Source organism: Pithys albifrons, chromosome 4 (genome assembly GCF_047495875.1).
Source record: "Pithys albifrons albifrons isolate INPA30051 chromosome 4, PitAlb_v1, whole genome shotgun sequence".
Taxonomy (NCBI): domain Eukaryota; kingdom Metazoa; phylum Chordata; class Aves; order Passeriformes; family Thamnophilidae; genus Pithys; species Pithys albifrons.
Window position 1 is genome coordinate 92,065,828 of NC_092461.1, and position 25,292 is coordinate 92,091,119.

General features: G+C 39.4%; 1 protein-coding gene across 5 annotated transcripts in view; it reads left to right on the top strand.

Moving 5' to 3' along the window:
- LOC139671701 (uncharacterized) overlaps positions 1-22,798 on the top strand; it is a 29,553-nt gene extending 6,755 nt beyond the window's left edge. For all 5 annotated transcript variants that reach the window (XM_071554981.1, XM_071554979.1, XM_071554983.1 and 2 more), the window contains 12 exons: positions 5,982-6,032; positions 8,354-8,431; positions 11,152-11,288; positions 11,822-11,941; positions 12,440-12,470; positions 16,072-16,093; positions 16,640-16,664; positions 17,482-17,520; positions 18,710-18,811; positions 19,740-19,845; positions 20,269-21,180; positions 22,021-22,798. In XM_071554981.1, coding sequence (XP_071411082.1) covers positions 6,008-6,032; positions 8,354-8,431; positions 11,152-11,288; positions 11,822-11,941; positions 12,440-12,470; positions 16,072-16,093; positions 16,640-16,664; positions 17,482-17,520; positions 18,710-18,811; positions 19,740-19,845; positions 20,269-21,180; positions 22,021-22,076 — 1,653 coding nt within the window. In that variant the 5' untranslated portion in view covers positions 5,982-6,007 and the 3' untranslated portion in view covers positions 22,077-22,798. The remainder of the gene's footprint in view (positions 1-5,981; positions 6,033-8,353; positions 8,432-11,151; positions 11,289-11,821; positions 11,942-12,439; positions 12,471-16,071; positions 16,094-16,639; positions 16,665-17,481; positions 17,521-18,709; positions 18,812-19,739; positions 19,846-20,268; positions 21,181-22,020) is intronic.
- The last annotated feature ends 2,494 nt before the right edge of the window (positions 22,799-25,292 follow it).

Below are 25,292 nucleotides of genomic sequence, written 5' to 3' on the forward strand. Positions count from 1 at the left end.
CCTGTATCTTTTGAACCTCTCAGCTTTTTTGAGCCAGTTTGATCAAGGGTGCCTGAAAATACCCATCTGCACAGAGGAGAGGGATGGTGTCAGTCCTGTGCTGAGGGAAGTGTTGCAGGCTGAGCTCACTGCTTACTGGACCCTGAAGAATCAACACTCAAGATAAGATTTATCAAAGTGCTGGTCAGAGGCGATTTTCTAAGGGACTTCATCATCTGCTCTCATGGTTTTGTGTTGAGAAGAGACTTAGTGCAAGACATGTCATTCAAGTGTGTGAACAACTGTGAGATTTTGCCTCAGCAGACATGACTGCCATATGCATATCTTCTGTTTTTAGAAGTGCTGCTCATGAAGCTCCTTGACAGAATTTGAATAAGTTGTGAAAATGTGGAGGTCTTCTCAAAATCCAGAGGATTCAAGCACTCCATAATTGTATTTGTACCTCAGCAACAAGAACAGATTTGTTTGGCTGTGGGCAGGGGTTTTTAGTGAAAGACACTTTCTGCAGATTTCTTTAAAGTTCTTGTCAGAAATGATGATTAATACAGACTGAAGAGGTTCTTTCTACAAGATCATAAAACCTTGTTTTGGAGGAATAATGTAAAGGATGCATAGAACAGAAAGTGAGACTTGAATAAGGCAACAGAAGGTGTGGCAGCAAGACTATGAAAAGAACAGTGAGATGCAGGAGCCTGTTGCAAAGACCTACATGTTTAGAAAACAGTACTGTGTGTACTACAAGCTCAGCACCCCAAGGAGAATTTGGGTTAAGATTGTGTGAACACTACAAACACTGTATCTTTGGAAATGTCATGACCTGGAATCTCTCAGCTGTAATGTGTCTTACAGAACGAGAAGATAAAGTTGAAATTATTAAAGTGAACAGTCTAGATGTGAGACTTTGGTAAACAAGTTAGCTCCAACTTCTGGAGGAGTCCCAACATCACAGGGTACCTCAGTCAGAAGAATTGCAAGGTGTGCTTTTTCCAGAATGGTCTCTGCCTCAGCAATCATTTTGAAGCAATCAGAAACTTTTACGTCTAATACAAAATGATTATCAGTGCTATTGGTGTCTCCTTTATCCTACTCTATCAGTATTGCATTTTGCTTCACTGAAGATCAAGATGTGGGAGGCCAATTTGCAAGCCACTGGTAGGGTTTTTTTGTCCAAAAGAGACTGAAATTTGGCCTCTTTGTTTTTGTTGTGATGGTTTGGGTTTTTTTACAAGTAGAAAAGCTTTTTGCTTGAGTAAGTTTTCAGAGGTGGCAGTTCAGATTTAGTTTTGGAAACTGTGATGCAGATTTATACAGCCAATAAAACTCTCCCATGGACATATTACCAGTTATATAAACAATTCTCCCTCGAGATCCAGCAGATCTAAGAAATTCATTGTAATCAGTCACTGAGATGAAAGAATAAATTCTGAATTTGCTTTGCTTATATTTTTTTCATTTTAAATAGCTGATTTCTTTTCCTACAATTTGCAGACTTATGTAATAAGCATGAATAAAAATTATACTGCATTTGTGGAATTAAGTAATAAAGTTTTGGGAGTGAGCATAGGAAATATGGATATTCTCAAATTAGGTGCTATATGTAAAGTATAAATCTAATATTATTTCAGAATAAAAATTAATGAGATGCTTCTGTTATTGTTGCTGGATCTTCAATCTTATTCTAATGTTCATTTTATCAAATATTCCAGTGAGAATGAAATGTGAAAGAATGTTCAAAGACCCAGGAACAAAAATGTATGGATGTTGTCGAAGTGAAGGATGAGTTTTCTTGGAAATCACTTGGGGCAAAAGCTGTCAAGTACCTGAAATGTACACTAAATATCTAAAGAAGAACAGGTACTTCAGAGGATGAGGCTTGACATATTTAGGATGTTTTACACCAACATTTGCATTTTCTCTCTTACTGCAGAATTAAAAGAAGTTCCTTTGTCAGTAGGGACAACTCCTCCAATGCTGCTGTCATTTGTAAACCAAAATTTAAAAAGACAAATGATTGGATTCTGAGTGTTTCCCAGTGGGACATGCCATGTTCAGTATCCTTTCTGAACTCATCAAAAGTAACTTGGTAATCCAGAAGGGGTGAGCACATGTAACCTGTGTTACTGTACAGTCACGTTGGCTTTGAAGTCACTTAAGGGAGGAAATGCCTGTTTCCAGATGTTTGTTTTTGGAGGAGTACTGCTTTCTGCAAGAAAGGCATCTGCATTCCATGTGAGTTTCCATATGGCAAAACTATCAACAATTATTTTTGTTATAATGACAGAATTGGATACCTGGGGTAGTTTTGGGTTGTTTTTTTTTTTTTTTTTTGTTGGTTGCTTGGGTTTTTTGCCTCCTCTTCAGCAGTTCAAAGTAGAGCAATTTAATGGAAGATATGGGGATAGAAGATGCTGAAGTTTTAAGACTTTAGTGAGAGAGCTCTGCTCACTAAAGAGAGCTCTGCTGAGTATAAGAATTTCAGTCATGTGATTCCTTTGTGTACTGATAGATGTGATACTTGTTTCTGCTCTTTTTGAGGCAGTTGCACATGTATTCAGGGACAAGGAGGGGAGGAGGCTGAACGTTGCTTTTTTTTCCTGGGACCTATTGGCCAAAATAAAGAAGTTTGGAATACTTTTTCCTATGAGCAAGAGGCATTAAATGCTGTGGAGATGCCAACATACATGTTAGGCAAATGTTTGCTGGGCAATAACGAAATCCAGTGGTTTCCTACAAGTCAGCTCAGGCAGAAGCCATAGTATAGGGCTTGAGGCCTATTAAAGCCCTTTCTGGCTGCCTGGTTTTATTGGTGAAAGGAATTTGGCACAAAGAGAAGTGGATTAATGAAATTTTTTTCACACAGCCTGTGGAAATTTTTTTGCATTGCAGTAAAGTAACTTGCAGTACTGCTCTTACAACATACAAGAAAAATGTAATAAAGAATGTTGCAGGTGCATAGTTACTAAATGTACTAATCTGCATCTACATCCTTCAGCTTAAAACCTCTAAGTAGCACCATGAGTAAAGAATTCTGTGTGGTTGTTGATGTGGAGTCAGGGAAGGAATCCAGTCTGAGGACAAGCTGCAGTTATTTAACAGCACTGATGACAAGTTCTTTCTTCAGTGAAAGCACAAACATCATGTATTCTGTCCTGTGGTCACCAATGGCAACCTTATCAGTATCCTGATCAGCATTTCAGCCTTATGGTATAAGAAATTTATTTATTTTAACATGTCCCTCAATATCTGTTAAACCTTGATAACCATCCACGAGGCCTTGGGATGTATAACTACTGCTCTGGTTTCAAAGAAAAACCTGAAAGTTCTTTTCTGAGTTGAAGACTAGAAGAGGAAATGTATCAGAAGCCATAATAATAGAAGTATAAGATTGAATACAACTTCAACACCCTTAACCCACCTCTCTCTTGGGGAATTCCCCTAAGCAATGGACTCTTGTGTCTTTGTACACTTCCCTGTTTGTATTCAAAAGGGAGTCTGCAGTGCTGAGCCCTGTACCTGAATTGACAATGTCTGATCTGCCCTTAAGTTTTGAAACATGGTTGTTTTATTTCTGGCAGTCATTAGCAATGTGTGCGTATTACAAGTACACATGGACGTGTTTCTTTGTTCCCACCTTTCATATGTTCAGCACTCTGTAACTGAATATTGAAAGGAAAGGGATTTTTTTTTTGTATAGGTAACTAGTACTTGGAAAATAGCCCCTGCTAAATAAAATCATTGGCTGGAAGGGATTTCCTGATGCTGAGATTTCCCAGCTTCCTGATTGAAGCAGGACTACTGCTGCTGCTGGATCATCACGTGCTTGCTAAATCCTTGGACATCTTCACAGGCACAGTCTGCAACGTGTTTTATCAGTCCATAGTTGCTTCTCTGTCTTAAAGAGGAATTTTATCCTACCATCTAATCTTTGTTTCTAAAGCAACTCTTTCTGACTGCTACTTGTTCATGCTTTTGTCACACCACATTTTGGGCATCTCTATAGCTGCTGTTCAGGTGTCCATGCTGTTATATCTGCTCTTAGTCTCCACTTTACCAGACTAAGCAAGTCCAGCTCCCAAAACCGTTCTCATAAATTATTTGCCCTGGGTTGTTTATCTGGCAGCCACTTTGGTGGACCCTCCTTCTTTCTCCATTTCCCACTTGAACTGAACAAGGATGGTACTGGCCAGCTTTGCAAGCCCCAAATAATGGAGGGTAAGGTATTCTGAAGGAAGCTGCCCTTGGTCTGTCTCAGTGTGGGTTTGCCTTAATGTTTCCAAGGTCCTGCTTAATTGAAGCTTTGACATTGGTTGTGTCCCATTAAGTGACTGCTGTCTGTGAATTTGCTGAGGGTGTTCTGTGCATTCTCAACCAAGTTACTGATGTTGGTATTTATCACTGGGAGCCCTTAAATCCATCTTTAGGGCTCTCTGCTGCTTATTGAGCACCAGGAGGCTGTGCTGTTGATTGCTGCCCTTTGAGCCTGGCAATCCTGCTGATTTTCAGCTCATTATTTAGTCTGATATGCTTTAGGGAAAACTTTGTGTTAGGGTTTTGGGATGCTTAAGAAATGTAACTTACATTATTAGTATTATTACAAAGCCATGTGTCTAGTAAGCATGAATTACATGTTAGCCTGGAAACCTGCTGTTGCTGAATGGGAGTGTCTTTGAGATCATAATTGCTTTGTTAAACTTTTGGGGGGAGCAATGATACTTACTAAGTGCCCTTCTTTTTTTAATAAAAAAAAATCTCATCCCCTGCCCCCAGTCTGCTGCCTTTGGTGATAGTAGCAGCTGTCACTCAATCTTTAGCTTGACCATGTTTGTAAACTGTAACCATATTAAGACTGACTGCACTGTGAACTGCTTCTAGTGCAGTTCTCTGTAAATGCAGTTTGTTCCTAGAAGTAAAAACAAAATAAAGCACTGAAAGTCTTATTTCACAGGTATGTATTTGTGTCATTTAGCATTTGGCCATGTTGTCAGTCTGCAGATGCTGGAACCTGCAGATGATATTTTGCTCTGGCTACCAGAAATTTTGAAGAGTTTAACTGAAAAATATGCATAATTTATTGTAAGAAATCAAGGGAGATATGCTTTCCTATATTCCTCCTTGTGTTAATATTGCAGAGCTGTTTGTAAAATGTTTACAGCCTTGATCTTATTTGATTTACAGCTTTGTTACTTAAACTGCCTGTCTTGTGCAGAAAGAGGGAAAAAAATTGATGTATACAGCATGTCGTGTTTGCCATGACTATACAAAACTTCTCAACTTCAGGAATTACATGACCAACTATATAATTTAACTCAAACTTTCACTTTTTGAAGGAAATGAGTATTAGTGTGTCACCTTGTTTTAATCTTGGATGCTGTGACTTACAAAATACTGACAACATCATTTCAGTGTGGTAGTTTGTTTGTATCTTTGGATTTGAGGGAGAGTGGGCTAAGGGAAAAGTTCCAAAGGGAGTAGAAGTACCTTTATAAAAACACATCTGAAAATTCATTCTGAAGCTCTGAATGATTAAGAATATAAACAGAACCTTGTGTAAAAGAAGATGCAATGTAATGACCATATTAATTGTGTCTGGGACTGTGTTTAGGCTCTGAATGTTTAGACCGGAGGTTTTTTGTCAGGTTCCTGTAACACAGATTAATTGTCCTGCACAATACCAAATTAAAATAATTAAAATAAGTAGCCAGAATGAAAAGCACTTAAAAATCAATTAAGAATTGAAAATTCTGGGCTTCTGTGACATTCATGTGTTTGGTGTGGTGTGTTGGTGTGGAAGGGGAATGCAATGGGTTACTTTCTGAGAGCAGTGAAGTTATAAAAAAACAGTATCAAAATGAAATACTGAGCCCATATTAACCATAAAATGCAGATAACTGTTCTGTTCTGTAACATGTTTGGATGGTCTACTAGGTACTTAATAAAAGCAGGTGAGAAGAAGTGGTCTGACTGTCAAACTCTTATCCTAGGTCCGTCAGCTCCGGTCCAAACTCCGATGAAGGATGAAGAACAGAGCCCAGGTAGTTGAAAATAAATGAGCTAATGTCCTTTTCAGATGCAACTTTGAAATCAGTTGTTTTGTTTTAATGATGACTAAAGCAGGTGGTTATTGTGGTCTAGAGAGAAGCAGTGCAAGCTCCCAAACGTCTGAAAAATTGCTTTTCCTTTGTGTGCTGGTTGATTTTCTTTCCTAAGAAAAGGTCTTAGGAGAATATGAAATTACCAGTGTTTTCACAGAAAGACTTTGAAACTTGAGACATACTTTCTGCCTTCATGATTACCTGATAATACCTTAGTGGATGTAGTGAATTTTATTAGTTGTTGAAGTTTTCAGTAAAAAATTCTGCATCATGCTCTCTGTATACAGTGGAAGTTTGACAAAAGCATATAAACCAAGAACAGTATGGGTTGTTTACTGTTAAGATGATACTGAGACAAGAATATTGAATTTATGTTAGGAAACAAGAAGAAAATTACCTCGAAGAGACCTTTAACTTTTTTCTTTGCATATTAAGTCCAAAGACCACATGCCTTTGTGTGTCAGCTTGGCTACAGCCAGCTCATACAGAGAGCTGCACAGGCACACAAGTGCATGAGAACTGCACAGTGCATTTAAGTTGAGAAGAATCTGTTTATGGAGGGGAATTATGTGGCCCCAACTTGTTACAGGACAACTCTGCCACACTGTGCTACTTATGCATGTCACCACAGGCAAAAAATCCCCAAAACAACATAAAAAGATTTTAACAAGACTGAAATTTTGGTAGGAATGGGCCACCCTCTTGCTGTGACTGGAGGTGTCCCCACGAGGTGTTTTCTAGTTGCAAGAGGTTTTCCATCTAAATTAATGCTTGAACTTCATGAAATTCTTCTTTGTGTGCAGCCCTGGTGTTTGACTTGATGGCAGCACAGGCATATTCCTAATGGAATGAATATTTAAGAATTAATATGGAATTCCCTATCCCTGTGAAGTTTGGGGGGATTTTAGGAGTTCTTTTAAGCTAATATGGCATCCTAGTGGGAAAGAATAGGGTAACAGTTCAGTGCTTGTGGTATTTCTACTTGTTTGCTCTGATTTGAAGGAACTAGCAGTGTTTGTGACTCTTCTGTAATTCATTGGTCAGTTATATCTAATTAGGAAGATGAGTTCTATTTCTGCACTTCTTTTCTCAGATTAAAAATACATATTTTAACACTTCATCATGTTCTTTTATAATGTCCAACACTGGAATACACTGAATGCCTCTTTGAGATTGTTTTTCAGATGCATTTAGCTGAACCCTGCTGGTATTCTGCTTTGACCAGGAAGTGCAAAAACCAAGCTATTAAAACTCAGTGAGGAGCAAGATGCAACCCTGATGGAAACACTGCTAGTTCAGACTCAGGAATATACTAGAAGTGTTTGCTGAGCTTTTTGGGCTGCCCAGAGCGCAAGAGGCATTTGCTATATTAGTGAAGATTGTCTTCTTTGTTAGACTTAAGGCATTAGGATTCTTGAACTTCAGATTCCAAAGAAGCAGTCCTAGAATGCTTTATGAGTATTAGGGTTTTAAAGGGAGGAAGAGGTTGGTGGTTGCTTTTTTTTCTCCCCATGAGAACTGACACACACTGGGACATGCTATGAATGTGAACTTGGTTATCCTTTCTCAGCAAATTGGATTGTGTTAGAAGTTTGTTTTGCTTATTTGGCTCTTTTCTTGAAGACATTAAATCATAGAATCATAGAATCGATTGGGTTGGAAAAGACCTCCGAGATCATCAAGTCCAACCCTTGGTCCAACTCCAGTCCATTTACCAGATCATGGCACTCAGTGCCACGGCCAATCTGCATTTAAAAATCTCCAGGGATGGTGAATCCACCACCTCTCTGGGCAGCCCATTCCAATGCCTGATTACTCTCTCTGGAAAGAATTTTTTTCTGAGGTCCAGCTTAAATTTCCCCTGGCAGAGCTTAAGCCCGTGCCCCCTTGTCCTATTGCTGAGTGCCTGGGAGAAGAGACCAGCCCCCACCCGGCCAGAACTTCCCTTCAGGTAGTTCTAGACAGTGCTGAGGTCACCTCTGAGCCTCCTCTTCTCCAGGCTAAACAACCCCAGCTCCCTCAACCTCTCCCCATAGGGCTTGTGCTCCAGTCCCTTCACCAGCCTCACATGTAAAATTGTTGTGAAAGACAAGTATTGGAGTCTTTCGGGAGTGAGGGACTGAGATCTTGCGTTTTCCTTATGCATTTCAGAGTGCAAATTTTGTGTGCATTAAAGTCTCCATTAGAAACTCCTTGAAGATAATAGACATGCAAACTGTATAATGTGTAATGTCTCTTTATGTGTGTGTTTTTTACTTTAGGGAAGAGTGGACTTACAAACTGCATAACCTGTCTGAAGGATTTTATGAATGATCCCCAAAGAGAAGAACCTCTAGTTGGTACGTTTTTTGTTTTATAAATTGTGTGCCCTTGAATTTATGACCAAATGGCCTTTTGAAATAAAAGGTGGCATTTTAGATACAGTTTCATTTTCTGTAAATGTATTCAGTAACTTACAGGATAATATCTATCTCTGTCTCTTAAATGTTAGCTTATTGCACTGCGTATTATAAAGGCCCTCTTTTATACACTGTAACTGTTAACTAATTCCTGAAGGAGATGTCTGAGTAAAGGTGCTTTTCCCAGATCACTGAATGGTTGAGATTGGAAGGAACCTCTGCTGGTCTTAATCTCCTGCTCAAATACCAGAAGAGGTTCCCAGGGACCATGTCTAGGTGGCTTTTGAATATCTCCAAGGTGAAAAACGCTGCAGTCTCTCAGGGAAACCTGTGCCAGTGCTCAGTCATCCTCACAGTCAAAGTGTGTTTCCTGATGTCCAGACAATATCTCCTGTTTGAGTTGTGCCATTGCCTTCTGTCCTGTCACTGAGTGCCACAGAAAAGAGCCTGGCTCCCACTGCTTTGCACCCTCCCTTCAAATATTTATACATGCTGACAAGATCTCTCTGAGCCTTCTCTTCTTCAGGCTGAACACTTCCAGCTCTCTCAGCTGTTTCTCATAAGAGAGATCCTCTAGTACCTTTATAATTTTCATGGTCCTTCATATGTCTCTTATATTGGGAAGTCCAGAGCTTGACACAGCACTGCTGGTGCTTAGTGGAGCCTGCTGTCAACACTGCTCTGTGTCCAGCTCAGGACACCATCAGTCTTTGCTGACTCACCTTCAGCTTGGTGTCCACCACATCTTTTCCTGCTCTTCTGCTTTCCAGCTAGCCAACCCCCAGGATATGCTGGTGCCTGGACTTATTCCTCTCTGGATGAAGGGCTTGGCACTTCTTACTGATCTGCCTGAGATTTCTGTCAGCTCAGGGTGTCTGCCTGGCAGCACAACCCTCTGCTGTGTAGGACATCTCTCCCGGCTGTGTGTCAGCAGCAGCCTTGCTGAGGGGATGCTCTGCATCCACATCCAGATCATTCATGAAGGCATTGGACAGGACTACACCCAGTAGTGACGCCGGGGTACACCACTACCTCCTGGCCTCCAGCTGGAATTCAGGCCACTGGTGACATTATCATCAGTCATGGTTCTTTATGTCTCTCCTTTTGGGGGGATATACCGATGGTTCTGTCTAGGGAGTTATTTTCCCTCACTGTCCTTGGGAATACTAAAACTAATGAGGTTAATTTTAAAGCTTTCTTTCTAAGTCCTGTATTGGGCAACCCTTAAGAGAGGACAACCAGTGCTGCCTCTCAGTGGTCTTAGTGTTCCAAGTATGAACTGGTGCCCTAGAGAAACGTGTTCCCTCGTCAAGACCTAAGTAGCAAATTTCCTAGTAATAGCAGAAAATTTCTGTTTAGTGCATTGGCTTGTTGTTACTCCACATAAAATATTATTATTCAAAAGTATAGTAATTTATTACTATAAGCATTTTAATAGAAAATAGTTCAGTTACAAGAACACTTTCAGTTCATTTGGTGATAGTTTATTTTCAGAGCTAAGATTTAGAAGTAGCAGGTCTGAGATGCAGTTGAATTTTTTCGTAGCAGCCTGTATGTTTTGGATTTGTGGCTGAAGCAGTTTTGGTTACACACCAGTGTTTTTTATTGTTGCTCAGCAGTGCACTGGGCCAAGACTGTTTGGTTACTCTGGGTCCCCAAACTCACCCCTCGAGTAGGCTGGGGCGGGGCAGGAGTCTGGGAGGTGACATGTCCAGGACAGTTGGAACAAAGAGTATTCTGTGCTCAGCAATCACAATTGAGACAAACAAGGAAAAAGCAGAGGGTGAAGAAAGCAAGGTTTAACTTCCACGGTGGCTGTTCAGAGACTGACTGGATCTTGGTGTGCTGGTGGGGAAGTGAGCAATGGGGATCTGCATAGGCTTGGGCTTTTTAATCTCAACCCATGGGTTTTGTTGCTTTTGTTCTCCTGTTTTCCTCCCACCCTGCTGCAGGGTGTGTATGTGAGTGAGCAAGCAGCTGTGTGGGTCTTGGCTGCTGGCTGGGGCCAAGCCATCACAAATACAGAGTACTGGAAATTATGACATAAGGGAACAGCTGCTGGTTTAAGCTGCTTTTAAATTTGTTATGTTTAAGCTATTCAGAGTAATAAGCCTCAATTGTGGGAGATTTCTGAATATTTCTAAGACAGTAATTTTAGGCAAAATGAAGAAAAAATCCCATTTTTATTCTTGTAATTCTTAAAAGTTTATGGAACAATTTTAGATTATGAAGGACTCTCATTTTGTGAAGTGATTAATGTCTTTCCTACATCTGCTTTTTGCTACTCAGACACCATCCAAATTATGTTTGACTAAGTAGTTTAAATTCAGGTTTTTAATTTAGATGTTTGTATGGCATTTCTATTCTCATTCTCTTTCTTAGTTTCTTGAAAAAGAATATCCCACATTTTCTTTTGCAGAGCTTGCAAATCTGCCAGAGATGGTGCATTTCCTTTAAGAATAAGACATTGGAAAGTGATAAATTTAACTGATGTGGATAATAAATCCACAGAAGTGTTGAAGTGATCCTGAAGGAATGTCAAAATCCTGAAAATGGAATATTTTTATATATTCATTTTTAATGAGCAACATGGAAGAGAATACATTTGTTTATAGTAGTCTATAGTAAAATACAGATATTTGTAACTCCTGCTTTTACAGGTTTAGAACATGTGGTTGAAATCAGATTTGAAGGAAAAAAAGATCCACGTTATGAATGCAAGCTGTGTGAGCTTAATACAGAGATGGCACCTATGATAGAACATCTTAGTGGATATAAACACAGAAGAGCATATATTGTGAGTTAATTTTGATGCATTTTGATCAAAATTTCTTCATGTTACTCCCCCTCCTTTTTTCCACTCTCTAAATAATTTGTTTAAACCCCCATATGATAAACTGCTAATACTTGTGTGGTTGACTCTTCAGGGGTCAGATCAACATGAAAAGCTGTAATGCTGTGAGCTGTTGAGGCAGTGCAGTCCAGAGGTGCCTGTCTGTATCAGCTCAAAAGTCTGTTTATAAGTGTTTGGATGGCTCGGGATCAGGTTCCCAGAACGTTGTGGTTCTTTCTTATTCCTCAGCTTTGTTGGATTTGGTCCAGTGTATGTTTCCTTTTGGTAGCAAGCTTTGCATAGTATTCATTCTTTGTTTTGAAACCTACTTAAGCAACTCTAAAATTTATTAAGTTGTGTTAGAGTGAAAAAACTTAAAATGCTCAATTCAGTGTTTATTGGTATTTTGGAAGCTCGTCCAAAAAGTGAAATTTGTCAGTTTTTTAATATTGTGATGAATTTTGATATTGATCTTTTCAAGCTGATTTTGCCAACAGTCTAAAGAATTTCCAGATAAAATGAAGAGAAAGATAACACATGTGAAAGAATGCAAAGTCTCATTTCTCAAACGGATGGCAGGAGAGCTGGAGAAGACTGAGGGATTAAAAATGTATCAGGTAATTGGAAGTAAATGAAAAGTATCTTGTTACTGTGACTTTTATCAATATGTTTGTGTTCAATGTAGTAAATTTTAAAAGTACAGCTTACAAAGCTTATTAAATTTCTGTATGTTTCTAGGAAGTATAGTATTCAGTTGAACTAAGGCTTAACTTGAAGTTGCCCTAAAAATCCCAGGAAAAGAACTGTAGTATTGAAATTAATCTGAAAATAAAAAATTGTTTATTTTGAGGTTTTAGATTTTTTTAAAATTGAAAATGTCCAGTCAGAATTCCATGGTTCAGAAATTTCATTGCTCTACTTCAATAATTTGTAGTTTTTGCAACTTAGATTTTCTCAAATGGAAGCAAATTTTCTCTCAAGTTTCATTTATATTTACAGGATTCTGTGTGTGTGAAATCAGGGGTTACACTATGCCCACATAAATTAAGGCATTTGCAGTAGAGACTTGTTAAGAAATTTCAATCAGTCTAATATGAAACTTTTTCTATTTCTAGATTGAAGGTTGCATAAGGCCAAGTACTGCACGTGAGTCTGTTAATTTCTTGAATATAATAGATTAGATATTGTTGATATTTAGTCTAGCTTGACTTGGTAGTTGAACTCAAGGGTTTAACTGATTTAAAACATTCATCTTCTAATAGTACAAAATGTTTTCAGAGATTTTCTGGCTTTTGTGGATTTGAAATGAGAAAATAAGGAAATTGCCAGACTTAGAGTATTCTTGAGATGTTTTTTAACTGCTTGGTTCTGGAGGTATTCATGATAACTACAGTAATTTGTTCAACAAGAAAAGTGGAAAAGTATGGAAAAATGGTGCTTGATGGCTCTCTCTGAACAAGCTGATAAAGCCTCCTCCACCTCATTTCAGTCATCAACAGACAGACATTCTGAATCACTGGTAAAAGTGGAAATTACTGTTCTGTAGCAAATCCAGTGGAACAAACCATGGAAACCAAACCCATGAACATAAACGCAACATCTTCCCTCATGCAGTAGGTTTGACTTGCACCCTTTGTTACTGTAGCTGTGCTGTAAATGCTTAATGATGCCAACCTGAACAAATACCTCCTTGCTACCTTTTGACCCCAGTACTAATACCAGGAGGAGGGTAGGTTTGCTTGAAATGGGTGAAGATTGCATAGGTAACAGAATTTGGCACTGTGAATCCTGCTGTAGGTGCCTACCATAGCACTGCTATTTTTTTTTTGATTGATCCTTGGTGGCTTCTGCGGATTGTACTTTTTAATGTTGGTCTGCAAAACAAGGTAGCAGAATCTTTCTGAGCTCTATTTGTGTCTCCTGTGAAGAAGAATAATTCTTAGTTTAGAGTGAATTGACATCAGTGAAGTCAGTAGAGTTCTGTAGAAGCAGAAGACATGGTCAGATACCCATCTGGAACATCAAGAATAGTGATCCCATGCAGACCTACAGGGTATGATGAACTGGAGAAATGGACAAGAGTGAAGTTAGCTGCAAATGCATTGTGTCACTCAGTACTAAGGTTTGCTCTAGTTAGAGGATAAGGTCAACATCAAGTGAATTCCAAAATAAAAATACTCTGGGTATTTAGAAGAAAATCATGCTTAGTGATTCAGCAGCTGTGTGTCCTTGGACTAGATCATACTGGCAAATTTCAAAACTCCCTCCCGACAGCAGCAGTGAGTTTGAGGGTATAATTAAGAAAGGCCTTTTGGTGACATGTACTAGTTTGGAAGCAACAGAATGGACATTAACACCAAATTTTGGCTGCTGCACAGTTCACACACAAAACTAAGATAAGATTCTTTCTATATGTAGGTATACACACACATGCATATGTATGTGTCAGAGACCTTGAAGTGATGATTCGTTGCTTTTGTTAAAGGAAAAATTACAGAACTGCTTTATTCTTTAAAGAGGAGAGTTTATCTGTATTTTGTCTTGGGCTTTGGATTAAAAATACTGTCTTGTTAAGGTAATTCCTGTAGCCAATTATTCAAAGTGCAGAATTGAGCTTGAAGGCTTGTGCCATGGTATAAGCACAGTGTGGTAGTAGAACATATCAAGTTCTGGTCTAATTTAGTCTCTGAATTGTGCCTGTGTAATTTTTTTCCTTTTTAAAAACTACTCTTAATGCTGCTACTGAATACAGCAGCAAACTGGAAATATGTCCAGAAATTGACTTGGCTATTTTGGACCAGGCTTTTCAGATTGCAATTATAGCAGATACCTGGAGATGCTTGTCTTGTATCTTTGGTGGGGAAGTGGTAACTCCATGCAGCAATACAGGATAGGAAGTGATAGACTGGTCAGTCTTGCTAAAAAAGACTTGAGGGTTATGGTGGATGCCAAGCTGAGTATGGGCCAGGAGAACACTTTCATTTCACACTAGGCAAATCTCATGTTGTGATACTCCAGGAGGAGGACAGGCAGAAGGCTGAAGAACAGTCTTATCCCCTATTATTTGGTGCTGTTAAGACCAAAATTGCAATACTGTGTCCAGTTTTATTCCTTCTAGTTCAAGGGGAAGCTGAAGAAATGGGAGAGGATTATGAAGCTTCTCAGGGGTCAAGAGCCTGAGTTTAGGATGAGGGTCAGAGGATACTGTGCTTGTTTAGAGTGGGAAAGAGGAAATGTAAGGAATGATAACTGCCTGTAGGCTGCTACAAAGATGACAGAGCCAAAGCTGTTGGTAATTGCAGGCAATGTAATGAGATGGCAGCCACAGATGGCAGCTTGAGAGGCTGAATTCCGGAAAAACTTAGTTCCTAGAGGGTAGTACAGCACTGAAACAGGTTATCCGTAGGTAGAGAACTCCTCATCCTTGCAGGTTTTCAAGACTTGGCTATACAAAACTAGAATCTCATGTTGCCAGTAGTCCTGCTTCAGGTGGAAGGTTGAACTAGACAGTGGAACTGGAAGTTACTGCACAGTGAGTCAAGCATTAAAATTGTCTGTTCAAAGAGATGAAAACCCACCATTCTGGAAGACTTGTAAAACTCAGCTAGACTCAAGCCTAAGCATCCAAGTCTGATCTTGAGGCTAGTTCTTGTCAAAGGGAGCAGAACTTCAATTGTTGCTGGAGTGCAGTGAAGTTTCCAACAACTGAGTAGTACTTCTTATAACCACTCCTCTTCTTTTAAAACAGAGTGGATTTTGGAGGCTTACTGAAAAAACACAAATTTAATAATTCAAGGAAAATTATTATCAGTGTCCTCACAGTTAATTGGTTTCTATTACTTAGCACTTCTGTGGTGTTTACCTCTCAGGCTGGACTAGATGACCTCCAGAGGCCCCTTCCAATGTAAACTTTTTTTGATTCTGTCATTCTGCCTGCAGAGATCCCTTCCATCCTACATTGCCATGATTCTTGATTCATTGGATATTTGCTTTGAAATGGTGGCAGTCCTTTTCTTTCCTGACATTTAGAAAACTCTGAGACCTACAGTGCAACTTCATGTTACAACTCATCAGTATGTGATAGCCATGTTAGCATGGGGAGGTTAGAACAGTAACATAAGTCTTTCAGGCTCATATTGTAGAGCCAAAAATGTCACTTGTCCTGAAAATTATTATTTGTCCTGTTGCTTGTCCTGGAGCACCTGTGCTGATAAATGCTTCAGAAGTGATAAGCAGCTGATACTCTGAAGCACAGTTACTGTCTTAGACTGCCTTGTTTTGCTGAGCTTACCCTCCTCCTCATGCTGTACACTGATAGAGATGAGATGATTGGACATTCTAATCCTCATAACTTCTTGTTGGAGACTGAGCTATTATATGTGCAGCTTTGAGGTTCATTGGTATATAAACAGAGAGAAACCTGCCAAGCCTTTTTACTGTTTGTGTGGAGGAGGCATGCCCACCTCAGTTCCATCCATTCTTGTGTGGGACTCAGCTGCCTGAACAGAGGTGCTGTAGGGCACCCTGGAAAGTTGGTAGGACACAAGTCTCCCATGGATTTTCCATCAGGGATGCCTTGTGGTTTCTAAAATGGCAGTATGTGCCTTGGTTTAGGCTGCTGAATCCTGCCCTTTAAAGAAACTGCAGCCACTTTGGGGGCAGTAACTGTTCTGTGTGTGTAATGCATCTGTTCAGTAGTGTGGTGGAAACCCTGTGATGTTGCTAATAATACTTTTTCATTTTCTAGCCCCATCAAAGAAGAAAGCAAGGTGAGAATACTGCCCCCACAGGGGAATCCAAAGATGTTTTTAATCTACTTTTCTGTAACAAACATCGTGACATATGGGGAAAATATTTTATATTGTCTTTCCACTGTACTTACTCCTCTTTTGTAAATTGTTTATTTTTTTTTGTCTGTGAGGAAATAGTAGCTGCGGCTTTTGAAATATTGCACTCACAAACAAATTGCAATTGAAATTTCAAGCTGTTTCCATTCTCTTTGGGATGCCATAGGCTGAGTAAGTTGTGTAAAAGGCACTTCTGTTCATACAGGAAGACAAAAAATCCCACCATTACTTTAGTCATCTCCTTTAGCTGATCTGTAAAGAAGTTCATGAGTACCACTGATCTCTTTGAAGGTCATTCAGAATAAGGGCCTTTTACAGCATATTTAAAATACTCTTTATTTCTTAGAGAAAGATTTCTTGTATTGGAATTTGGAAACTGAAATATTTTGGTTCTAACACTGTGGGTATAACTAACTTTTTAGTAATTTTTAGAATGCATCCTAATATTGTAATTTCCTTTTTTTTAAGGTGGGAAGATGACTATAAGCATGAGGTATGTAAAGGTAGTACTTCTGCAGGTGCCTTACATTGTAGCAGTTTCCTTATGCTTGCTTTTAATTTTTCTAAAAAATGTTAACTCTTTGACTTCATTTTCTCTTTCATTAGTATTATTACAGAAGTAATCGACCTATTGACTAGAGTTTTGTGTTCATCACAGCAGAGGGGAAGTGAATACTGTACATTCACCTTGGCTCTCATAAATCCTGTTCAGAGTCCCTGAGACTCAGACCCAATATCGGCAGTGCAGGTCTCCCAACCTATGCTGCAATCTCCCCTTCCCTGTTTTGCCACTCTTCAGATCAAAGGTGTTCTATATTGAAGGTTTGATGTAAATATTAAGATATATCTGAAGGTTTACAGTCCTTTTTTTCTAAGGTGAAACTCAAAATCATCTCTCAAGTATCTGCCCTGATCAGCCGTGGGCACAAACACTGAGAACTGAGTACCTGACCAGGCTGATCAGGTACTATGCTGAATACAGCTAAACACTTGACTTGTTTAAACATGATTTTGGTCCTGAGTGAAGAAAGCCTGGTAAAGGTAGCTCCTGTAAGTGTGTGGCTTAGATGTGAAATGTGTCCTTCCTATTGTTCAAAGTAATGCAGTTTTATTTGTAGTAGCTGCTACCTAATTGATATCAAGGCTCTAAGGTTTCATGCTTGTGGCTGTGACCTGAAATTACTATCTTTTCTTTGTGTTGACTTGTTGTTGGATAAAAGATCAAAAGGTCTTGTTTTGTACAAGACGATGCAACAAATATTGTGGTATTCAGGATTCTAATTTTTCTCCCCTATTCTGCAATCCCACAGAATGATCCTGTTCGGAAACAAAAAGCTCTAGAGTTCTTGGTAAGTATGTAAAATAATTGTGATAAGAGTTGTTCTGTTTTGCCACTATGATGCAATGAATATTGTGAAGGAGCCTCTGATTCCTGATCAAACCCATTTGACCACAACATCAATTGCTAAATTCCATTTTAATGGACTCTGCTCTTTGAAAAGCTGAGTGCTGTTGTAGCAGAAAGTCAGCTCAGAATAACTTAGTGGATTAGATGTGGGCTCTTGACCTCTTCTCTGGAGCACTCTTTGCTGAGGAGCCACTCTGACAAGCAGTGTTAGTTTGCAAGCAGTGTTGCTCAAGTGCTGCTGCTGCCCATATCTGATGGGATTGGTGTTAACACTGAATGAGAGGAGCCAGGCTGGTGTTGCTGCCTGGGGTGCTGTGGCTGGTGCTGCTGCTGCAGAACCAGACAGCCAAGTGAAACTGAGGGATATCAGAGCACACCTGCTGGTGTTGGAGTCAGTGGGGAAGTTTTACCAGTTCAGTTGCTGTTGGCAGTGGCATAGTAAGCCTTGGCTTGTCTTTTGGGTTCATGTTGTTAAAATACATGACCATTCGTATTAATTTTACTCTGTGAAAGTCATGTCCTGTACCTAAGGCAAATGGAAGATTTCATTTGAGTTGCAATTGTGATTATACATGGAAGTCACAAGTAGAATGTTTTGAGATGTGTGCTTCATGTCTTTTAAGCTGTGGTTACTTGAGACTTTGGAAAGAGGGAGCAAAAAAGCAAGTCTAAGGGATAATCAGTAAACTACCAAAAATGCAGTTAATTGACTTTTATCTACAGGAATCACAGTTAATTCTTTATAGCAGACTGCCTATATTCTTTTAACTTACTGTAGTCACTTATGATTATATACTTACCAATCTGTCTGAAGCATATTTTTAATTCAATTTTCTACACAGAAAACATAAATTTAGGACTCGTGCTCTTCTCCATCTGCAACAAAATGTTCATGATTGACAGTAAGGGAGTGGCAGAAAAATCCAGGTTTATGTTTTACCTTTAATCAGCCTGTGATTATGTTCACAATTTTATATTTTGATGTTTGTGTATATGTTTATTATATATGTCTTATATACCAACTAATAGGATAAATTTGGTTATACCAAAATCGAAGTTTAACTTTGATCTGTTTGTGTATGTGCCCATTTGGCATCCTAAAGACCAACTCTAACTGTGTTTGTCAACAGGAGACTTTTCACATCACCTCAGACTCAGAAGCAACACTTGTTGTTCGCATTACACAGGAACTCACGGAGGCTTTGAAGGCCTTTTGTGAAAAGAAAGCGGCAGTAAGTTAATGTCATCTTGACCAGAACTGTTTTGCCACTGTGAGGAAAGGAGGGGTTGAACTCATTGTGTTAACACCCTGCCAGACTGTAACAGTTCAGATGTGGGTCAAACCCCCACATCTTGTGGGTTAAAGATACTTGTCATCCTTTTTTCAGTTGGTCCCTTGCTTGATAGCTGCTCTTCTAAGATTTAAGTACCACCCAAATGTGCCACTTTTTTCTTTTGTGGGCATGTGGGTACGTCTGTCTTTCTTGTGACTTGTAGCTCTGCTCTCAGTTGAGAGATTTAATCTATTAAGACTAAGATAGGCAAGATGTTCTTGACTTTGTTGGCCATTACAAACCTCTATAGCTTCTTTGCATAAAAGTTGAATATTGTAGAAAAAAGGGTCTGAAGAAGGAATGTATGAAAAAATGTTTCCTCACCTCTGGTAGCTACTGGATCACAGAACTCAGCACATGTGTTTTCTGAAGGATGTTTCAGACTGTTTTCTCAATAATGTTCCATATCAGCTGAGCTGCAGTAACTGTCTCTCTGCAAATGTCACCACCACTACCAGTCAAATTCTTCATTCCACCACTTCCATTCTGCATTCCCAGCTAAAGACAGGATTTGCATATGCACCTGTTTTATATTTTAGCCAGGTGATGATGGGTGATATGAGGCAATAAAGAAATTTGAAACAGGAGGCATTGTCTTCCCCAGACACCCCGTTTTGCTCTCTAGTTGCGTTCCTGTTCCAAATAATACTTGTGGTATAATGTGGTAATTGTGAGCAACAGAACAACACATCCCTTGTGTGGGATTCACTCTCAATGTAAAACTGTACTCTACCAACTTTTTATGGGGAACTTAGTATTTAGGGGTTTTTGGAATGCTTAAGATTTGAGTTTAAAAACAGACATTCTGACCTTTTGCTTTACCTAGGTTAATTACACTAACAGTGTGATGCCACTGGTGGCAGGATCTCAAGATCAATTTCCAGGAAGGAAAAGCATCCCAAAACACTATAAACCATATGGAAAATACAAAGGTAATTTAGATATTTTGTTGTACTAGTTTGTCTACTCTTGAGACTGCACAGATTGTGAAAATTTACTTTTATGGCCAGCCACAGTGCTTTTTAGCTAGCATACTATGTATCTGTGCCCTCTGAGTCAGTTCAGGGTATCATTTTCCGAAGGCTTAATGACTTCAGCCTTGACTGTCTAAGAACATTCCTGTCTCACTGAGTAGTTTACAGCAGGAAAGGTTATAGGAAATCCAAGCAATAACCCTTCCTGACCTATATAACGGTAGAATTTTTGGGTGAAGAGATGCCAGACACTGGTAAGACATAAAGGCAGGAAATGGGAAAAGAGCAGAAGGACACTTCATAGAATCTCAAAGTAGTTGTGTTTGCAGTTGATATTTTAATATTTTGCTAACTTTCAGGGCCTTTTCTGTATTTATTCAGGCAGTTCTAACTGGAATCAAAGTTTTTTGTCTCAGTATGAAGAATGCTCTGCAGATGCTTCTTTTGCTCCTGCTCACTCATACAGTTACCAGACAGATGATGGATCATCTTCCTGTCATCTGAGATCTAATGCCTTTGCAATGATGTCTACACTCACGGACTCTTTTCAGACTGGAAGTCCTGCCAGTGGTGTCAGTGAATGGCTGGGACAGTTCAACCGATGTGCCTCTGGCAGTAATTCAGCTGGTGGGGCCTCTTCCTATGAGGCAAGCCCAGGGAGAGCGTACTCAGCAGAATGTGTGTCCAACAATGTGCAAGGAAGTGAACTCCATGATACTGGACTCTCATATGACAGGGCAAATAGTCAATGGAGGAATCAACAAGTGTGTACAAAAGCATGGAGTGTGAGTGATCAGGGATTCTCTTGTCCCTATTCTACAGCCTCATATCCTTTATCTGGAAGTTACTACACAAACTATCAGTTGCAAAGCTCTTGCTCTTACACGAATGATGAGTCTGTGAACACTTGTATATCTTCTGCAAATTCTGCTGTTTCAGGAAGAGGTGGCTCCAGGTGGTACCAAAACACCAGGTGGAATGAGTGGAACCAGGGCTCTAGCTGGAACCAGGAATCTGGCTGGAACCAGGAGTCTAGCTGGAACCAGGAATCTAGTTGTCAAGGATTCAAGCATCAGCAGGCAGGCTACAAGAGTGCCTGGAGTTCACATCAGGGTTCATTTTCTGGCAGTGGTTCATACAGAGATTACCAGCAGTTCAGAAGCTCAGATAAGACGTTTGACGAAGATAATGTTGGTCTTGCTTCAAACACTGTGAATAGACTACAAGGGAAGGATATACCTACAATGACCAGGGTGCTCAAACAGTTGGCTCCACATTACCCAGTACTTCAAAGTAAGATTGTGATTTGTTCGCATATAAAATGAGTTACCTCAGCACAGTTGCTTTAACATGGGCAGCAGATTGCACGTTGTACAGACAGGATGTGCTGTTCAGGGGAATTGAGTTCCTTTTGCTCAGCATCTGTATCAGCTCAAGAAAGGTGTTATTGCCTCTCTGAGGACACTGTGACTCCTCACAACTAAACAGAGCAGGGAGCGGGAGAAAATTTGGATAGAACAAAAGTTTCCTCATCTGAGAGGTTTGTCCTAGGTCATCTTTCTAACTAGCATTTTATATCATGAGTTTGTACTGTTAGGGCTGCAATGTTACATTGCAATATGCTTACATACACTAGTTTCTGTTTAGACAAAGAAAGGAGAATGTCACAGCAAAGGGATTCTCTGTCTTAATGTGATGCTATATGAGGAAAATGTAATCTATTCTAGGGAATGTTTTGGCATAAAATAAAAATACTGGAATGCACACAGAACCAAACATGGATGGCATTATAACAAATAATCCAATTGGGTCAAACCCATTGGGATAACATAAGAGAAATGTTATCAAAGAGCTGGTTCATTATATGACAATTTATTTTTTCTAGTTATTGTAGAAATAGTCCTTAATGTTAAGAATAAAAGATTATCCTTTGGAAATAGATTATGAGAGAGTTCTAAAAGGAGGTGGGCATATGCTACTGTCATTTGGATAAATGCAAACTATGCTGCTTGTACTAGAATTAGTTAATTAAGTAGCTAGTTAACAGGAAAACTTTAACATTTTTCTATGCTGTATTATGTGAACTACCATGAAATAGAAGTAACTTTAAATGTCTTTATCTTCCCTTTCTAGAAATAAATATTCAGACATTTGTCAATGTTCTAGTAGAAACCAGAGGAAAAGATTAAGGAGCAACAAGAGCTGAACTGGAAACAGATGAAGAGTCGAGAAGCTCCATCTCTTGGCTTTCAGGAAAGAGACTGCATTTAATTCTGCATTTAACTGATTTTTGGAAGGTAAAGGGAGGTAGGGTTTCATTTTTTAACACGTGAAATATAGCTGGAACAAAAACTTGCACATAGGAGATGAACATACTATTTTGTTCAGGCTTTTTATATTGTATTTGTTGCATCTCAGTATATTACAGAAAAAAATCTTTTGTTATTTCTTGAAAATATGTTGAAGTTACTCCATCAGCAGAAATACCTTTTAAGCTTTTTAACACCCTTTTCAATTCAGAAAAAAAAGCTTACTTTTGTTACCTACTTAGAAGGAATATACATTGAAAATACAGGTTTACTTTCCTTCACACAAATGTAAGGCCACTTCTATTAATTTGAGGGTTTCTAATTAGCATATTTTTAGAAATTGATACACTGCATTTCTGCTTAGACAAAGGAGAATGTCACAGCAAAGGTATTCTCAGTCTTCATGTGATGCTATATGAGGAAAATGTATTCTAGGACTGGTAAGTAACAGGGCATATTACTTAGTTTGATTTTTGCACAGTAAAAAGAGGTGTGAAATATATGCAGATTTTATCATGTTGTTCAGAATGAAATTGTCATAAATTGACTTTAAAACTCATTTGATGAATTAATTCATACTGAAATAAAAATTCTTCATTCTTTCTACTGGCAAAAGCTTATTAAGAAGTAGTAAAATAATCTGTAAGGCAACCAGATAATATAATAAGAAAAGCTAACCACAATGCCACATACTTTCTCATTCATGTTTATCAGTGGTCTGTGTTGTTTTTTTTTTGTTTTCCCCACACTTCTGAGCCACATGCTGATGAATGCCTGGCTTTAAATGTCTGCTTTATGTAATTAAAACCAGCTTACAGGGAACTGAAGGAAAAAAGTAAAGTGAGACAGGTAACTCCCCAGTGGCTATTTTCCTTCTCACTTCTGTGTTGTGGACTATCAATTTTCTTCTCACCCACATCTGAACTGTGTCTCTGTGTGTTAAATACTGGTGCTGAAGCAGGATTAGTCTTCATGAGCTGTCAAAATGATTTTGGACCTTGTCTTGTAAATTTTAACAAAAACTCAAGAAAACGATTTATTATTGAGCATATAAACTCAATTGTCTAAAGTTCTCCTTCTGTAATTATTTTGCTTCTGCATGTGAAAAGATATGCTTTCCTTTTCCATTCCTATTCACCATTTCCTTTACTCCCTCTCATATTCCTGAAGTGCTTGGGTGGTTTATAATGGCAGACACTCAGTAGTTGTGCCCTACACTTTTATCCACTGAATTACATAGTCAACCTATGTTGGATGGTCTCAGCCCTAGTTAAATGGTCTTTCCACCTGGGCAACAGTTACTGGCCCTCCTTGATTTGCAGAGTCCTACACTGGGAAAACAGTTTGAAATGGAGTTGGAGTAGTAACCAAGTTACGAAGGCATTGATTTACTAAAGGTTTCCTAAGCTATAAATTACTGACGACTCCTTACTCCCAAGAAACCCCTTTGCCTTGTCTTGGTCCCATGTGGTAGAGACCTGGAGTAGAATGATTCCTCTGCCTGTTCCTGTTTCTCCAGGCTCTAGTCCTTCTTAAGAAACAACCTTCACCGAGTAGGCACTGACAGCCTGCAGAGCAGCACCAGGTGCTTGCCACCTGTCAGCACTAATCCAGCTACATCACAGGCTTTGGCAGTGAGGCAAGAGCTTTGAGGCTGCACCTGAGCCCCTTCCCTCCATTTCACATTTCCTTAAAAAGTCATTGATAAAAATCCAGACTAGAACAGGTACTGTGGGGTAAATGGTCTACTTTTCAGCCATTTTCTTGGTCTGTGGTGTACCAGCTTTTGCAACTTCAGAAGTGTTTCCCACTGGGAGAATTGTTCCAATCCAAAGCCACCTTGGTGCTTTTCTGCAGCAGTGATGTTCCTTTAGAAAGTGCTGAAGCCAGCTGTTTTGCATGGAAGACTGTAAAGCAGAACAAGGCCAGCTGGACAGAGACATCTTTCAGAGAAGACAGCTTGGGAAGTCTGGCAGAATCCAGCTTTTCCAGTTTTGTACCTTGGACCTATTAATGCTCCTCAACACATTTCCCAGAATTACTGAATTTCATGTGGGTATATGATCCAAAGGGACACACACCTTAGTGGGAAAGGAATGGGAAAGTTCTTTTGAGCCCAAAATGGTGAGGCTCTTCTGTTAATGATTTATTTCTGAAGAGTGATAATCTCAGCCCTCTGGGGAGAAGGTGCAAGCAGTAACTGGTGGAAGTCTTTCTTCCTTGTCTTCTTAAACACAAGAAACTTTAACAGTTCATCCAACGTTGGTGGGTGAGGTGCTTCTGACATCGTCCTGCTCCCCCTCTTCACCCAAGTCCCTTGTCCTTTGGGTGACAATGCCTGATAAGCTTTAGGAGAACTCTTTTATTTGGTGTGCTTGGGCTGTGGAGACCGTTGGTCTCTCCCCAGATATTTCACAGAAGAGTATTCTGAGTGTTACTGAACTGTCACTAAGGGTCTGATTATCACTTGACAACTTGTAGCAGCTTCTCTGCATGACAGCTTTTTAACAATTGCACTTTGCTGTCTTCACCCTGACAGCAGACACTCTATCTTGGCTGAGACACAAATCACAGAATATTGAGTTGGAAGGGACCCACAAGGATCAAGGATGCTTTAACCAACTGAGCTGATCTCAGGGTCTCCTGGAAGTAACACTGTAACTTTGAGGGGGTTTTGTTAACTTTTCTTTGCTTCCTCCAAGTTGCTACTTGCAGAGTTATTGCAGGAGATGGTGTCTGTGACACAGTCATTGCTTGTTTTGCTTCAGTTTTTCCACTGTTACCTCATCAGCTGTAAATAGTAATGTTATGAGTGACTGTCAATGCAAGGCTACTTCAATTAACTGCTTCAGCACAGAAAGGAAGACTGCTGATGTTAAATGAGATGCCTAAGCAGAAGAAACACATTCAGAGTAGTCAAAGTTCATTTTTGTGGGGACTTATCAAGGAAGATGCAGTATTGAACACAGGTGTGAAGAAGTTGTGTTTGAAGCTTGCCCAAGGATACCCTGAGAGAAAGCAGCTAGAAAATGAAAGACAAGAAAGACCAAGTGGGAGAGACCCCTGAACCATAAAAAATTAGAATACAGAAATAAC